Here is an 18,092-nt window from a genome sequence, read left to right on the forward strand (position 1 = left end):
GATTGCACTGCGTTCTCAAGGAGTTGCTTCCAAGAGATCAGATTTCAGCTTAGGACACTTGGGGTGTCACCACTCCTAAAGCGCTAGACAAAGGAGGTAGGCTGGTAAGGAGCTGAGGGTGGATAAGACACTAAGAAAGATGGCTAGGCACGGTAGATCCAGGCGTGGCTTCTCGGTTCTGTTCACATCTGCCCAGCAACCTGGGCAATTGGCCACAGCAGGATAGGCGATAGACGGGAAGCTGAAGACGTGTGCCAAAATCTGCTGAACTTGTCGGTCAACATTCTAGTCTAACACCCATCCCAGCTTCTGCAGGCAGGTATATAAGCGAGATGACTCCCTCGTCACCAGTTATCTGTCAACGGCTCCCAATCACTCTTGTGTCCCATTTCTGGAAAGCTACTGACTCCTCTTTGGTTATTTGGTTTCTTCTGGTGTCAGCAAGGCCCACCATGGTGGAGTGGCAAGTGGTCCAACAGCAAGGCATTGTGGCCACCAGGCAAGCTCATCTGTTGATGCTTCTGCTGGCGTTGATGGGTAAGGAAGTCTATCATTTTGTCCTTTTGTTGTTGGGAATTCTTTTGTAGTGAAACTCAAGAAAGTTTTGGATCTGGCAAGCCAAGACTGTTGGGATTTGTTCCTAGTCCTGGGCGAGAAGGGATATGAAGTATGGTGGTGCATTTGCCTTGGACAGGAGCTATGAATCAGATCTACAAGGATGGTAGAAAATGGAGATATGGGACTCCGGAAATCTGTTTCTACCTTAGCATCTTCTTTAGAATCCCTTTTTGAACTGCTGTTATTATTTAAACTCTTTTCGATAGATAAGAGTTGTGCTGCATCAGACCACAGGTCCATCCAGCATCCGGCTTCACACAGTACCCAATCAGATGCCCCAGAAGGCCCACAAGAAGGCCACAGAGGTCAAAGTTTCTCTCTGCTTTAATTCCCTAGCGACAGGCATTCAGGGAGATAGACAGCCTCTGAACATGGCTGTTCCATTTAATCATCATACATCATTCTAAATATCAAAGAAATAAGAAGAGCCGATCATGTAGGGACGTTCTTGGCATGGCAGAAACGCATTTGAGAGGGTCCCTAGCTCAGTGGCAGAGCGCCTACTTGTCATGCTGAAGCTCTTATGTTCAATCCCAGCTGTATCCAGTCAAAGGGTTGGCACCCACGGAGGTGTGAGTAGGGTCTCCAGCTCCAGGTTGGAAAATACCTGGAGATTTGGGGAGGGGGGTGGAATCTGAAAAAGGCAGGGTTTGGGGAGGGGAGGGACTTCAATGCCATAGAGTCCCCTTGCCAAAGAGGCCATTTTCTCCAGGGAACTGATTTCTATCGCCTGGAGATCAGTTGTAATAGTGAGAGATCTCCAGCCATCACCTAGAGGCTGGGAAGAAAATAGACACCACTGTACTAGTATCAAAGAGATTAGGAAATTAGTACAGGAGCGAGAAGTTTGTTAACGAAAGTGCAAAAATGTTTATAAGCTACTTAATTATACACAAACACATCATAGTGAACAACTGCTACACAATGTATCCTTACCCTGAGCGGGACTTGTGATGTAACCTAAAACTTATTGATGAATATGTAGAAATATAAGAAGACCATTGATTGAAGGACTGATGAAGAACTATTAATTAAGAATTTGAAACGGCCGTATCCTCATCAAGACCTTGGCTTCTACAAGACTACATGATATTTCGTTTCAAGAAACTTACTGTACTCTTTCAAGAGACATTTTTGAATCTTTTTGACTTTATTGTACATTTGTCACCTTATTTGTTTGTCACATTATAGGTCATGTCTTTATATGTTCACTATGATGTGTTTGTGTATAATTAAGTAGCTTATAAACATTTTTGCACGTTTGTTAACAAACTTCTCGCTCCTGTACTACTAACCACCTGGAGGTTGGCAACCATATCTCCAGGTGACAGAGCTCGGTTCACCTGGAGAAAATGGCTGCTGTGGAGGGTGGACTATGGCATTATACCCCAATTGCCACCCTCCTCAGGCTCCACCCCCCAAATCTCCAGGTATTTCCCAACCCAGAGCTGGCAACCCTAGCCGTATGGCCAGTTAGGAATATAAATCTGGGTCTCTTAGACACAACGAAACTTGTAAATTTCTTGGGTCACCTCTTATCTGTGCCTTGTTGTGTTGCAGGCGTGCAGGAGAATTCTGATAATTCTTTTTGTAACCACCTGGAGGTTGGCAAACCTAAGTGTGAAGCCCTTGAGAACAGTTACCTGTGAGGGGAAGTTAAATTGAACTCAGTGGCTCTACACATGTAGAAGTAGCCTATCATCTCTAGAAGTTACATTTCTCAGTGGGATAGTGGCCAGAGTACTTGCATGTGAGCACACACACTAAGGTTCCAGTGCTCAGCCTCTAGGGTTGCCAGCTCCGGGTTGGGAAATACCTGCAGATTTTTGGGGCGGCGCTTGAGGAGTGTGGGGTTTGGGGAGGGGAGGGACTTCAATAGGGTATAATGCCATAGACCCCACCTTCCAGAGTGGCCATTTTCTCCAGGTAAACTGATCTCTATTGTCTGGAGATCAGTTGTAATAGCAGGAGATAGTGGGTATGGGACCCTCCCATGATTTTTCCATGTTGCTCTCTATTCCAAGTGTTGTCATTACCTTTGTTGTTTCTATTTTCCTTGTAAATATCACATTGGGCGAAAACGCACGGTCGCTTTATCCTCCTTTAATCCCTGTTTCAGCCAGGATTCATCCAGGATCGAGCCCATGCGTTTCGCCTAATGTGCGTTCGAGCCTGGTTAAAACAGGAATTAAAGGAGGCTAACGCGACCATGCATTTTCGCCCATTGTATGTTGATTGCTTTATATTTTGCTTAATTGAGCTGCGTGCTGGTCTTCACTTGTGTAAACGTCACAGCGCAGGTGATTTTTTGTGCTAACATCCCTGGAGGCTGGCAACCCTATCAGCCTCCCTTATCACCTTCCATATCAACATACCTGCCACCACTGAGATAGTTTTTGAACCGTGGTCGCATTTGTCAGGCAATGATATATCTTTGCTTCTGCTAGAGCTGTAACCCCAAAGAACAGCCATTTTTAAATCAGTGGAGGAATGACAAGGAAAACAGTAGGGAAAATGAACATGACCTTCACAAGTGACAGAGCAGAGCCGTCAGAAGTGTGTAATGAAGGGAAGAGGTTGAAGATGTGAGCTTCGGTATGGGAGTATCATGTTCCTATTTCCATTGTGAAATGTTGGAGGGCGTATGGTAATCCTATGCTCAGGTTTTATATTTTTTTTCTTTTGAAAACCTTGCCACTTCAGGGATGGTTTGCCTCACACTTATTTTACAACTATTTTTATTGCTTTCCTTTGCAGTTGTTCCTCCTTCATGATTTATTCATTTAGATAATTTGTATGCCTCCTCTCTAGAACCTGCTCGAGACAGCTCACAACTAAAATAAAAACCAAACAAGCCAGTGGCTCATTGGTAGAGCATCTACTTGGCATGCAGAAGGTCCCAGGTTCAACCCCCGGCATCTCCAGTTTAAGGGACTAGGCAAGTAGGTGATGGGAAAGACCTCTGCCTGAGACCCTGGAGAGCCGCTGCCAGTCTGAGTAGACAATACCGACTTTGATTGACCGAGGATCTGATTCAGTACCAGGCAGCTTCATATGTTCATGTGTTCAATACAACAATAAAAAAACAAGTGCTATAATAACTTCATATGGCCCAATGGGGTACCACACTCTCTGCTTTTTCATTTGACACTCAAACACAAAGAGGCAGCTGTGTTTCTTCTTAAGTCACTACCATATTTCAGGCTATGTGGAAATATGAGAAAATGCCACATTATTGCCCCAGAGAGAACCTGGGAAGGCTTGAAATAGCAAGGCTTGAAATAGCATAGCTGTTGTGAGGTCTTTGCTTTGAATTAATTCTGGGTATTCAGGTAATGTGTACACTAGTACTTCTGGGTTCTGTTTTTAATAGACTGGCAAGACTTTCACCCCTAGAGAATTTTTTTTTTAGCAGTCGACCTGGCAACCCTGAACAGACCTTCAGTTTCCCCTCAAATTTCACTTAAAGTGACATGAAGTGGCATTCTTACCTTTTCTCTTGTAATTCTGACAGAGGTTTCAGGGATGTCATGTAAGGGCAGTGTCCCCTCCCTAGCATTTTGGCTCACATGTAATTGTTCTTCAGGATCATCATTTTAAAAACTTAAATCAAAGTAATCATCTCAACATGTTCATAAAATGCCCTGGATGGGATCCAGGTGGTTTTTCCCACTCGTGAAAGGGGGAGGGGGGGTCTCCACATAAGGATCTGCTGGGGATCATGTGACTTGAATCGACAAAAACCAGGTGGGGTCAGGCTGTAGTAAGATGAAGAACTGGCTGATGTTAAGTGAGAAACCTAACTAGAACCCAGTTGTTGTTGCAATTTTAATCTTCAAAATACCCCAAAATGAGCCTTTGAACCTTGTTGAGTATAGGGTTGCTAGCTCTGGTTTGGAATACACCTGGAGATTTTTGGGGGGAGCCTGAGGAGGGCGGGGTTTGGGGAGGGGAGAGACTTCAATGCCATAGAGTCCAATTGCCAAAGCGGCCATTTTCTCTATGTGAACTGATCTCTATTGACTGGAGATCTGCTGCAATAGCTAGTACCTGGAGGTTGGCAACCCTAGTTAAGAAGGTTCTCCCACAACAAACACTGAAATGTCTTCCACCTCCATGCAATACTTGTGACTGTCCTCCAAATTTGACTTGTATTTCACTTTAGAAGATATCTAGTGGCAGCTTAAAGTAGGGATGCCAACTCTGGCTTGGGAAATTCCTTGAGATTTGGGCCTGGTGCCTGGGGTAGGGGAAACCAGAAGTGATGTCATGTCACTTAAGGAATTGCTGGAAAGTCTATGGTAAAACCATAGAGTTTCTGGTGATTCCTCACGTGGCATGACATCACTTCAGGTTTTTCCACCAAAGCGGTGTCATGCTGGGTGAACCACCTGCCATTTTAATTTTTTTCTTCTGCTACCCGAAGGTGTGGTGGTGGGAAGATGATCTTCCAGTTTCCCCTCAAATTTCAATTAAAGTAAAATGGCGATGGCCCTGACCTGGATGGCCCAGGCTAGCCTGATCTCATCAGATTTCAGAAGCTAAGCAGGGTCAGCCCTGGTTAGTATTGGGATGGGAGACCACCAAGGTATACCAGGGTTGCTGTGCAGAGGAAGGCACTGGCAAACCACCTCTGTTAGTCTCTTGCCTTGAACCCCCCCAAAAGGGGTTGCCATAAGTCGGCTGCGACTTGACGGCACTTTACACACACACACAAAATGGGGCTGAGAACTCTACGGCATGCATATCACGAGTGGCTTTTGCATCTTTAAAATACAAGGCGTACAGCTCTAAGGTTGCCAGGTTGCTTTTTCTTCTTCCAACTATCCTGGAGGCGGCTTGATTCAGGCACTTTGACAGCTGGAATTCAGGCTGTGAGACTTGAGTTGATCTTCTCTTGCACTCTGTTTTGATTTATTAGTACATTCATATCCTGCCTTTCCTCTATCACGGAACGAGGCGGAGAAGAACAAGTTCCCAGGAAGACGGCCAACCAGGCCCCCTGACCAGACCCTTTTCCAGCTCAGCTTCAGGAAGGGTGCTGTATGAATGAAACCATTGCAGAAGTGCAGGATATTTTACAATCAATGTTGCCAGCATAGCTTTTTTTAAAAAGCAAAACTTTCTCATCACAGCCATGGGCAACGGAAACTGTGATTGGGTCTGAAATAATTTTTTTGTGTTCCTGCTGTGCCACCTTGGTTTCCATTTCTCTACTTCAGGAAGGGTCGCCAACTCCTGCTTGGGAAATACCTAGACATTTGGGGTGGAGCCTGGGGAGGGTGGGGATTGGAGAGGGGATAAGGTTGCTAACCTCCAGGTGGTAGCTGGAGATCTCCTGCTATTACAGCAGATCTCCAGGTGACAGAGATCAGTTCATCTGGAGAAAATGGACACTTTGTAAGGTGGAATCTATGGCATTATGCCTCACTGAAGTCCCTCCCCTCCCCTCCCCTCCCCAAACCCCATCCTCCTCAGGCTCCACCCCCAAAATCTCCAGTTAATTCCCAATCTGGAGCTGGGAACCCCAAGGATGGACCTCATCAGGGTATAGTACCATAGCACACACTCTCCCAACCAGCCATTTTCTCCAGGTAGGGAGATTTTTGGGGTGGGGATCACACATGCACAGCCACGAGCAACACAATCCTGTCATTTCCAGTTTACTTCTGGAAGCGCCGCAGCACAATGGGACAATTTACCACTCAAACCCCCATTTGAGTGGTAAATCGTCCCATCGCACTGCGGCTTTTCTGGAACTAAACCGGAAGTGATGGTATCCCATCGCTCACAGCCGTGTGCACATGCAATCCTTGCTTTGAGCCGGCTGATGGACCAGCGGCCAATTGCCCACCATTCCAAGCTACCTGTCAGCCCTATCTCCAGGGGAACTGATCTCTGTTGTCTGAAGATCAGCTGTAATCCTGGGAGATCTCCAGTCCCTACCTGGAGGCTGGCAACCCTAACTAGACAATCCACCGGAGTTTTGTGTCAGGAACACCCAGAGTTTTTGTTGAAAGTCTCTCACCAGACATGCAGGGGCTAGTTAGGCCCTTAGCCTGACCTTTTTTTGCAGCTTGCCTTTGACAGCCTTTCTCAAGGGGATGACCGTAGCTGCAGACAACGCTTCCAACACAGTTGCAACATACACTTATATAAAGACGTTATCATACAGGCAGTTTTATTGTTAAGCCTGTTCCTAATTACTCTATTAGCTCAACGCCTGCCAAGCAGTCTCACAACGATCTATAAACTATCAGCACTGGCTCTACTCTGTTGAAATCTGTAACATTTCATTTTGTAAAATGTGTGTACAGATCATCTTTGGGAAGGGAGGGGCAGAGGGGGGGACATTACCCCTTTTGAGCTATAGTGGTACTAGCCCTTATCCTACAATGGTAGCATGATCACTACACAAACATAGGTATAGGGAAACCTTCCTATAGCTTTATAGCAAAGGAGCAAGTTTCCTTCCTTCCTTCCTTCCTTCCTTCCTTCCTTCCTTCCTTCCTTCCTTCCTTCCTTCCTTCCTTCCTTCCTTCCTTCCTTCCTTCCTTCCTTCCTTCCTTCCTTCCTTCCTTCCTTCCGACGTTGAACTTTGTGCTAAGGTTTGGCACACATTTTTTAAAGGATTTGTGGGTATATTTGCACTTTAAAAAAATGGGATGATATGCGTGTTCACATGGTACTGTGAACAAGCACTCTTTACTGAATTTCTCCTTTTCTCTCTCATATGCTGTTTATAAACAGGACCCAATCTTGGGCGGGCATAGGGAGAGAGACTTGTGTATCATCAGCGGTGACATCACATGCACTATCCAGTAGGCGCCCGTGAAAAGAGATGGGCTAATTGTATAGCTTTCTAGCAAAAAAGCCCTGAGGGATAATGACACCCCTGGTGTAGTGTTTAAGAATCATCCAGACTGGTAAATACATGTTATTACTAAATTCTTTGACGTTACAAATTTTACAGGCTCAATACCCTTAGGGTGGAATGCGAGTGTTGTGATACCTCTGTAAAAGGGGGATAGGACTTTGCCATTCGACTAACTATAGACCTTCTAGCTCTATTAACATTCTGGCAAAATTATACATCAGTACTTGCTGTAAAAACTTGGTCAACTCAGAAAGATCATTTCCCAGAGAAAGACTGCGTTATGTGACTCTGAATGACTATGTTTTGCTCACTCACCCCTGTACATAAATGCAGCGTGATAAGAACTTTGGTGCCGCGGATAGGGAAAAAACTGGGAGCAGCCTGGGAGAAGTAAGTGGGACCAGAGTTCCTAATCAGAATGCAGGATCTTCGTTATCACCCAGAATCCTTTTCCCATAGGATTGCTACATTGCGTCCCTATAATTAGGAGCCTGGGGCTGTTTCAGTGGCATCCATGTTATTGAAATAAGCTAGGAGGGCACCCCACGTCAGCTGTAAATGCTGCCAGAAGGAGATGCATATGCGAGGTCTGAAAAGAATTGTAAGTCACCTTGTTTTAGAGAGACGCCACCAGGATTCGCAAATAAATGGAGTCGCATACATTCCAAGTGTCTTGATTGATTGGGCGCTTTTCCTATTTTCTAATTCCTTGTTCTTAGTAAATTGCTTCCCGATTTTCACGTCTGTTTTGCGTGTTTGTGTGCGCGCGCATTGCTCGGCTTGTCATTCTTCAGGGATTCATTTGCAATGCTCGTGCGAACCCCAGTTCAGTTTCAGAGTTGCAAACGAGCGCATCGCCTCTAGCATCTGTACGTGCAAATGAACCCTAAGGCACTGTGCAGTACACAGTCTACCTTTTCGTACATCGTCTATCACCTCTTGTTGGGCAATTCTGTTTTTCTAGTTTTATCTTCAACTCAAAAAGCAAACATCCTCCTAAATTGTTAGATTAGCAGAAGATAAGACATCGTGGAGAAACCAAATACAGCTCGGAGAAGGCAGAGTAGAGCCTTCAGTAATGTTTAAGTCAGGCAGTGATGCAAGTTATGAGAACTGGGGGTTTTACCAGCATGCCTCTATTTTCATCTGTCAAAATGTTGGAGGGTAAGGAATTTGAGTTAAATATAATGGTCCTTTCGTTTCAGGTCCTTCTCTGTTCTGGTGGGCATTCTGAAACATGTCCTGCTGTTGATTAATCTCCTTTCGAGGGGCTATGAACAGCATGAATCGCAGGGGCGGGGAAAGTATTTATGGTTTGCGATGTTATTTTAGTTTTAACTTGTAATGTTATTACTGTAAGCTGCCGAGTCAAGAGGAAAGGAGGGGTATAAATCTTGCAATTAATTAACAAAGTATGCTGGAATTAATGAATATAACTAAATCTTGTTGTGTCACGCCATACACATTTTCACAAGCTTTTAATCTTTTTGTGTGGGGATCACACAAGCGCAAACCAGAATGTTTTATGTGGCTTTAAAACTACAAATTCATCATGCAATATGACTACAAGTGAAATACAAGTGCACCAAAACATCTGTGGCCTTTCTGTAAAGCTAGTAAGTGATGACACGGAACAAACTGGTGTACAACTAACACCGGCCAAACTTCAAGTTACGAGCCAGATCTATTTCCACAGAATTTGTCTGCTCGAGTTTGGGACAGCAGAAGATAATTGCTCCAACCGATCGTGTAGATCTTTAGCTTTATTTTATAATATATGGCCTCTGCCTGAGCCAGCAATACTCAAATAAGGACGGCAATTCACAAAGAGACATGTTGATTGTTTTTAACAAATTTCATCCAACCTCAAGACAAATCCCAATCTGTGGTCCCTTCTCCCCACCAGCTGAACGTTTCTGCGAACATGGTATACAAATTTCAACCAGCTGCCCCTTGAAATCTGCATTACCTCATCCTTACAAATCTCAACCAGATGGTTCCAATTTTAAAATCACAGCACAGAGTGTTTGTCTTTCTGCTCGAACAAAGAGTTGGGCCAAATTCTTGCAAGTTTGCAAAGTTTCCTAGTTCCCTGGCAGACTGTCTTTACAAGCAGTCCCACGAACCCCACCGACCTCTCGTTTCACCTGCGGATAACTTTCCATTGCCTTTCTGCCAGAATATTTTCCTGCCCACCTTCCTTTCTTTTAACTTCCCCTTGATGGTCTATGAATTTTACAAGCTCTTGGCCTGCTCGTTGAAGTCGGCTCAGCCAATATTCTCGCCGGCTTGTTTTTAACACTCCTGCAGGATACATTTTTCAGAAACATTCCTTCTTCCTCTCACAGGCATTAAATCACTCTGCCTCTCTCTGCATGTTTTTTTTTTTTGCCAAGTGCCTCCAAGTTCTCGTTTTTCTGCTCCGCCCTTTGATCTCAGTTGATTATTTCTGTGCGGTTGTGGTTTTGTAGAGATTTAGATCGGCAGCACTTGAATTTGCTTTGATGCTCCCGTATATCATAATTGCAGCTGCTTATTATTAGAAGCTCTTAGATTTTTCCATCTTGATGGAATTGGTGATTCTTTGCTTGTGTTCTTGAATCAGTTCAAACCATGTGATCCAGAGGGATGGATCCAGCCACCATTTTAGGTTAATCTCTCCTCGTTCTCCTCCTTATTACCACCTTCATCCCACATGACTTTTATTAATACAGATTTTGTGATCCCTCCAAAGACTTTTTGGGTGGACAAAGGGGACCAGTGTGGTGTAGTGGTTAGGAACGGTGGACTCTAATCTGGAGAACCGGGTTTGATTCCCCACTCCTCCACGTTAAGCCTGCTGGGTGACCTTGGGCTAGTTCTCTCTGAACTTTCTCAGCCCACCTACCTCACAAGGTGTTTGTTGTGCAGAGAGGAAGGGAAGGAGTTTGTAAGCTGATTTCAGCAGTCATTTCAGCAGTTGAATGGACATGGCCTGGGTGGACTGTAACCATGTCTGCTCACAAACAGGAGAGGCACATGTTATTAGATATGCTGTGAAAGAACTCATGGGCACTGTGAGAATAATGCTTCTCAGACATGTTAGACAAGCCTTAGGTGAGTACATTGAGAATAGATCTTGTGAGAATCAATCCCCATGTTTTCATGTCATTTTGTGGGAACACTCACTGAATATGTTTTGTAAAACATCAACCACGTTATTGTTATTTGTACATCAATAAATCAACTTTATACATTGCATTTCTGTTATTCCTATACATGGTTGCATGTTCTGAGTATAATATGTGATGTGCACACTACAAAGGTATCTATAAACCCAACAGTCAAAAACAGAGAACAGAAACCCACTATCGAAACTGAACACAAATGTAAAAAAGAAATGAAATTGGGATCATTTGCTTATCTCTAAAATCGACCTCTGAAATGTTGCCAATGAGTCTAGGATGGACATGCTATGCAAATATGTCCATGTGAAATGAGGGTAGGAAGGGTACAGTTTTTATAAAGTTGTAATGGCTAGATTTTTATTTTGTTTTATGAGTTTATAGTGTTTTACTTTGTACCATGACAGTTTCTCTGTGGAGTTGGTCTATGGAGTTTCTAACTCAACAAAAACAACAACAACAAATTAGGGACTAGTGTCCTTCATTTGAAGGTGAAGTTCTATGTTCAGCGATTATATATATTTCTGACTGCTTGGTGCTACCAACAGATGGGAAAGGGCAATACTATGGGTATTGGTACAGTACCTTCTCCTTGGTGACCTCTTTCAGGGATGGCTGCAGGTCAGGCCACAAGGGGCTGTGTGGAACAGGTACCCCAACCCCGTTGCGAGAGGTAACAGGGCCTATGTCTGCTTCGGAACACAGCGCCTCAGGGGAGATGTGTCGCTCAGGGGTTGTGTCATTTCGCCTCCTCTTTTTCTCACTGTACTAAGAAGGGCAGCGATATCATCTTAATGAGCCTGCGCCAGACGAGTGCCGGCATGGAAAGGTCATTAACGCCGATGAAAGAGGCGCCGTAATAGTTTCTTGAGTTGATTCTGATGATGTTATAATTGGGTTTCAGGGCGTTGGTCGGTGGGTGGGGGAAAGTAAATTACGGCTTTGCTAAATTAGTTTTGAAGAGGGAGATTGTCTTCGGAACACCGGGCCTTGATCTGGAATGGAAAGTGTGATGCCATGATCAAGAGGGACAAGGAAAGATCAATGTTCCAGACAGTGGGGAATTCTGGGCCATACCAGTCTATTGTTTCCTACTTGTGATTGGCGACAGGAAGGCATGGATCTATGTGGGCTGGGATGAAGCGACGAGGTTGGGCTTAAAGCCAGCTTAGCTGCCCCACCCCAGGCACTGCTGCATTTTTTTCAGAGTCAGGAATCCATACACAGAGGCAGCCATCTTGACTTCCCGTTCCTTAATCTTGGATAATTGCAGCCCCTGATGAAAAACCAAGCAGGATAAGGGTCTGGGCTGACAACTTTGAAGACCAAAAGGATTCTGGTTCTACTAGGGTTGCCAGGTCCCCCCTCTCTCCAGCGGGAGATTTTGGGGGCTGGGAAATCGCATGTGCATGGCTGCAAGCAACGCGATCCCATCACTTCTGGTTTACTTCCGGAAGCACCGCAGCACAGCAGGATGATTTACCACGCAAACCCCCATTTGAGTGTTAAATCGTTCCCGTCACGCTGCAGCTTTCCGGAAGTAAACCAGAAGTGACGGGATCGCATTGCTCGTGCCTGCGCATGCGATCCTTGCTGTCAGACAGCAGATGGATTGGCGGGCAATCGCCAGCCATTCCAAGCCACTTGGCAACCCTAGGTTCTACCCAGGATTCCAGCATGTGAAAATGGCTGAAGAAGCTTTGCATTTCAGCTACAAGAGCACCTTGCTTTGATATTTGCCAACTTGGTGTGGCTTTTTTGGTGTTGCCCAGCTCTCAAACTGACCGAGATCCATTGAAGCCCGTCCTTTAAAATGTTTGCGCTTCTTCCCTTTTTTTCTTCAACTTCCACTTTCATACATGCACAGCCCACTTGTTTTTTGTTTTTGTTTTTAAATCTAAGCTTTTCTTTGAACATCAAAGCTCTTTGGAGCTTTCACGGAAATTTCCCCACTCACTATAAATTGCCAATGGGTGTGAGGAGCTGCCAGTGATCTCCCACTGGTCCAGGGGGTTTGGCATGTGGTTAGCATTCTGTAGTGGAGGGGAAGGGGTGGAACTTTCAGCTTTGTCTATAGTTCTGGGTACAAGAGCATCTACCTGTAATGAAGAATAAATACTCAGTAGGGATGCCATATGTAGGGTTGGTAACCTCCAGGTAGTGGATGCCATATGTAGGGTTGGTAACCTCCAGAACCTCCTGGAGTTCCCCTGCTATTACAACTGCTCTCCAGGTAGAGTCGCCAGCTTCAGGTTGGGAAATACCTGGAGATTTTGGGGGCGAAGCCTGAGGAGGGCAGGGTTTGGAGAGGGGAGGGACTTCAATGCCATAGAATCCAATTGCCAAGGCAGCCATTTTCTCTAGAAGAATTGATCTCAATCAGCTAGAGATCAGGTGTAATAGCAGGAAATCTCCAGCCACCACCTGGAGGTTGGCAACCATATATCCAGGTGACAGAGATCAGTTCACCTGGAGAAAATGGCTGCTCTGGACGGTGGACTATGGCATTATACCCCAATCACCACCCTCCTCAGGTTCCACCCCCCAAATCCAGGTATTTCCTGACCCAGAGCTGACAACCCTAGCTGTATGGCCAGTTAGGAATATAAATCTGGGTCTCTTAGACCCAACGACACTTGTAAATTTCTTGGGTCACCTCTTATCTGTGCCTTGTTGTGTTGCAGGCGTGCAGGAGAATCAGGCATCCAGAGGTGAGTTTATCAACAATCCAGCATATTTCTGTCTCTGAACATCTTCTTTCCATCAGAACTGTGGGCTGGTGGTTGAATCAAGCTTGTAAGGGGAATGTCTCTTGCCTTTTCACATTCATTTTGTTCCATTTTGAATATACCGCTCTGCTACCTTTGCCTAGCAATTCCCAAAGTGTCTGCTGCAAGAAATAGAATAAATGAAGTTTCCGAGAACCTGAAATACTGATTCAGAGAAGAGGCTGCCTGCTGCATCTCTGCTTAAATCTCCACGCTAGCTTTACCACCTCCAATCAGCATATCCCAAAGGTGGTTATGTTTTTCAGATTCTGTAGAGTAGGTTGCCCGTTGCTTCTCTGCATGATTTGCTGCTCTGGCCTTGTTTCTTTTCAATCAAGCTGTTGTGTGGGTGGATAGTTCTTTCTTGGTTCTGCATCAGGTGTGATCAGTGTATCCACTTGCTTCTGATACAGAAACCCAGGTGAACGACCTACTATCGCAGAAGGGTGATCATCCCACCTTTGCATGAATACCTGCTGTGGGCTTGCCTTCTTTCCAGTCATGGCAATCTGAATAATGGCTTTGTCTGAATGCATCATGAAACTCCAGGCAAAAAGATTGTCTGAACAGGTGCGACCTGGACCAGTACGATCTCAGTGCCCTACTCCGAGCTCCCAAGTCAGAGCCCCCCTCAAGTCACTCTGAATGAACCTCTTCTTTCCCTGGCAGCCTGTGGACAGCCGCCCATCAGCCTCAACCGGATTGTGAAGGGACAGGACACAGTGCCGGGAGAGTTTCCCTGGCAGATCAGCTTACAGTTGAACAAAAGGCACGTGTGCGGGGGGTCCCTCATCTCCGACCAGTGGGTTGTAACTGCAGCACACTGCTTTTATCAGTGAGTAGATGGGACAGGGAAACCTGGGTCGCTGACACCCCCCCCTGACCCTACCGTCTCCTACCCTAAACCACCTCTCCACCCTGCCCCACGCTTGCTGTCCTGTTTCCAGGTTTAGGGATCTCTCCCAGTACCGCGTTCTCCTGGGGGTCAACCAGCTGTCCAACCCCGGCCCGCAGGCCTGTTGCTTGGAAGTGAAGCAGGTTATCGTCAACCCATTGTATGCCGGCCAGACGACCAGCGGAGACATTGCCCTTGTGCAGCTGGCAAAGAGGGTCCGCTATTCGGATTTCATCTTGCCCATCTGCCTGCCGGATGCCTCCATGAAGTTCCCCCCAGGCAAACTCTGCTGGGTCACTGGCTGGGGCAACTTGCGCTATTCAGGTAGGTCCAGGAGAGAGAGAAAAAGATGGTGGAGAAAGTGGAGATTTGGGAAAAGTTCAACAGTGACAGGGGAGGACGAAAAAGAACTGGTTTTCATACCCTGAGGAGGGTGGGGTTTGGGGAAGGGAGGGACTTCAACGCCCTAGAGTCCAATGGCCAAAGCGGCCATTTTTCTCCAGGTGAACTGATCTCTATCAGCTGGAGATCAGTTCTAATAGCAGGAGATCTTCTGCTATTACCTGGAGGCTGGAAACCCTAGGCAGAGCCTGAAGAGGGAGGGGTTTGGAGAGGGGAGAGACGTCAATGCCATAGAGTCCAATTGTCAAAGCAGCCACTTTTCTCCACTGGAACAGATCTCTATCGGCTGGAGGTCACTTGTAATAGCAGGAGGTCTCCAGCTAGTCCCTGGAGGCTGGCCACCCTAATCATGGCTAAAAGCCATTGATTGCCTTATCCACCAGCGTACCTATCCATCATGAACACAGTGGCTTGATCAATGGCAGGAGGTGTGTGGGAGGAGCCCAGGAGGGTGGGGCTTTAGGCATCTCTGCTTCAGTGGTGTGCGGTGTTGTCATTGCAGTTGACCTTCCCTCCCCACAAACCCTCCAGAAGTTGCAGGTGCCCATCATTGACTCCAAGACATGCAGCGAACTGTACCGAACCAACATGGGTGATGGCCTGACCCCACGGATTATCAAGGATGATATGATGTGTGCTGGGTATGCCGAGGGCCGGAGAGATGCCTGCAAGGTGAGAGAACCACAGCTTTTGGTAATGAAAGGGTGAGCAAAGGTATAGTAGGAGCCCCCGTGGCGCAGAGTGGTAATGCTGCAGTGCTGCAGTCCAAAGCTCCGCTCACGACCTGAGTTCGATCCCGACGGAAGTTGGTTTCAGGTCACCAGCTCAAGGCTGACTCAGCCTTCCATCCTTCCGAGGTCGGTCAAATGAGGACCAGCTTGCTGGGGGTAAAGGGCAGATGACTGGGGAAGGCACTGGCAAACCACCCCGTAAACAAAGTCTGCTTGGAAAACGTTGGGATGTGAGGTCACCCCATGAGTCAGGAATGACCTGGTGCTTGCACAGGGGACCTTTACCTTTAAAGCTATAGCACAAGATTGGAAGAGCCTTGCTGGATCTAAACAAAAAGTCTCATTAGTCCGGCATCCCTTTTCCCAAAGTGGCGAGCCGGCTATTTCCTGGAAGCTCACAATCAGGGCATGAGAGCGATAGTTTTCCACAGCTGTTGCCCCTTGTGATGTTAACAGGACTGGTTCTGATCCAGTTCCATTTGGATATCATGGATCTAGTAGCCTGGGGCCCTAACTGGGATGGCCCTGATCTTGTCAGATCTTGAGAAGCTAAGCAAGTTTAGCTCTTGTTTAGGGTTGCCAACCTCCAGGTGGGGGCTGATCTCCAGGTTGCCCAGAGATCAGTTGTTTATTCACAACCCCCAGGTGGGGGCTGGAGATCTCCTGCTATTACAACTGATCTCCGGGCAACAGAGATTAGTCCCCTGGAGAAAATGGCTGCTTTGGAAGGTGGACTCTATGGCGTTATATGCCATTGAAGTCCCTCCCCTCCCCAAACCCTGTCCTCCTCAGACTCCACCCCCAAAAACCTCCAGGTGTTTCCCAGTCCAGAGCTGGCACCCTACTCTTGTTAGTACTTGGATGGGAGACCACCAAGAAAGTGGTTGCTCATGAATTGGAGGCCAGGATGGAGACCAGGATGGTCTCATGAGCATTTATAATTGTTATCGGTCTGATGAAGTATATCTCATATAAAATGGTGTGATTCCAGAAATACCGTTCTCGCTTTCATAAGATCTTTTGGATTATACAAATATTGGTTCTCTGATGAACATGTGGGACCATGGATGAACATGTGGGACCATGAAGAAATACCTTCTTTGCTCTCATAGAGACCGGAATTTGGCTTTTTGTCATCTAACCATCATATGGACACTATTTACCTGTTGATTGTTTCTGATTGTAATATTTATGTACGTGTTTGCTATGCCACTTGAATGAGTATATGTTCATTAGAAAAAATATAGTATGCTGTTTATGCATGAATTGGTTTGCAGCCATTTCTGCTTTATTTTGAGTAGGTAATAAAGTCTGACCATAATTTTTAGAGAGAATTTTGGCCAATTTAGGACAACAGACTGTTATGGAGAAAGTTTTATTTCTCCTTGCAGATATGGAGGCAGCTGTCACTCTTCAAGTTGCCCCCTTTGCTTCACCGGCAAAGAAAATGTGCGCCAGGTTGGCCCAACCCATTAATTCCGAAAAGAATTAACTGATTGGCTGATGCAAAGCGAGCTTTTTAAATTGCAACTGTGAATTCTATCTGGCAGAGTCTTATTACCCAGGACTAAAACCATATTGGGCCTGATATCTCACTTTTTGGGTTTCCCTCATCTTACAGAGTCGATTTTTGGCTTGAGTAGTTTTGTTGTTTATTTCACATTAGATACGCCCAATATAACGCTGAAGGTTAACTATTAAATAATGTTTTATGTGCTGTATTTTGATAAGATCTGAAGGGTTAGAGAAACAGACCCATAAAACTTTTAATTTGTTACTAAAATTTGTAATTTGTTACATCCAGTTTTGTAGTATTTTTATTTTTTGTAACAGCCACTGGCCATATGCAATTAAAAAAAAAAACGGAACTGAACTGAAGTCTGAGCAGAGAATTTCCAAGGAATGACTGGTTGACATGAGTGGGATGGTCACATGTGTGTGGGGGGATGGGACACAAGAACTTTGCAGTGCCTAAATTGGTCCTTGGACAGGATGATTTTGTTATTACTGATTGATATTCTCTCGGTTCCCAGGGCGATTCTGGAGGTCCCATGGTGTGTTTTGTTGGCCATTCCTGGGTCTTGGCTGGCATTGTCAGCTGGGGAGAAGGGTGTGCGATCAAGAACCGTCCTGGTGTGTACAGTCGACTTACATACTACCAAGACTGGATCCACAGCTACATTCCAGATATTAAATTTGTCAAAGACCCAAATGGCCGTGAATTACGGGACTGGCGACCGGATACCAGAGGCCAAAAGGGTCCCGGAGTTCACTTATCTGGCCACGCTTCCTCCCTCTTTGCCAACTTTTTGATATTATTGGTGGGTCTACTGATGCTTATGTAACCAAGAGACAGAGGGAAGTTTCCTTCTTTTCCTAACCACCCAGTTACAGGACACTGTTAAAGACACTGTTGACCTTCTGCTGATCTCCCTGACTGAATTTGCCCGTGAAGCATCAGCCATAGCAGTACCAAACAACTTGGGTTTTATTGTCTTTTGAAAAGAAAAACATGATTTTTTTCTTTCTATTTATTGTTGGAAATTTCTTTTAGCGTAGTTGCTATCTCTTTCAAGAGAGACATTTCAAGAACTTCTGTGCAGCACAAGCAAATTGATTAAAATAATTCATATTCTT

General features: G+C 45.6%; 1 protein-coding gene across 1 annotated transcript; it reads left to right on the forward strand.

The window, feature by feature from the left end:
- Positions 1 to 373: 373 nt before the first annotated feature.
- Positions 374 to 17,800, forward strand: LOC130490958 (serine protease 27-like). Its single transcript, XM_056864773.1, has 6 exons — positions 374 to 537; positions 13,344 to 13,370; positions 14,097 to 14,262; positions 14,375 to 14,646; positions 15,227 to 15,396; positions 17,489 to 17,800. The coding sequence occupies exons 1-6, from the start codon at positions 453 to 455 to the stop codon at positions 17,798 to 17,800; spliced, it is 1,032 nt and encodes a 343-aa protein (XP_056720751.1). The 5' UTR covers positions 374 to 452.
- The last annotated feature ends 292 nt before the right edge of the window (positions 17,801 to 18,092 follow it).

This window comes from Euleptes europaea, chromosome 18, assembly GCF_029931775.1.
Source record: "Euleptes europaea isolate rEulEur1 chromosome 18, rEulEur1.hap1, whole genome shotgun sequence".
NCBI classification, from domain to species: Eukaryota; Metazoa; Chordata; class Lepidosauria; order Squamata; family Sphaerodactylidae; genus Euleptes; species Euleptes europaea.

Excerpts from the sequence above, each read along its gene's own strand:
- LOC130490958 (XM_056864773.1), top strand. The coding sequence starts at position 453 with ATGGTGGAGTGGCAAGTGGTCCAACAGCAAGGCATTGTGGCCACCAGG. Across the intron at positions 14,647-15,226 it reads GGGCAACTTGCGCTATTCAG|TTGACCTTCCCTCCCCACAA; the intron begins GTAGGTCCAGGA and ends TTGTCATTGCAG. Across the intron at positions 15,397-17,488 it reads GCCGGAGAGATGCCTGCAAG|GGCGATTCTGGAGGTCCCAT; the intron begins GTGAGAGAACCA and ends CTCGGTTCCCAG.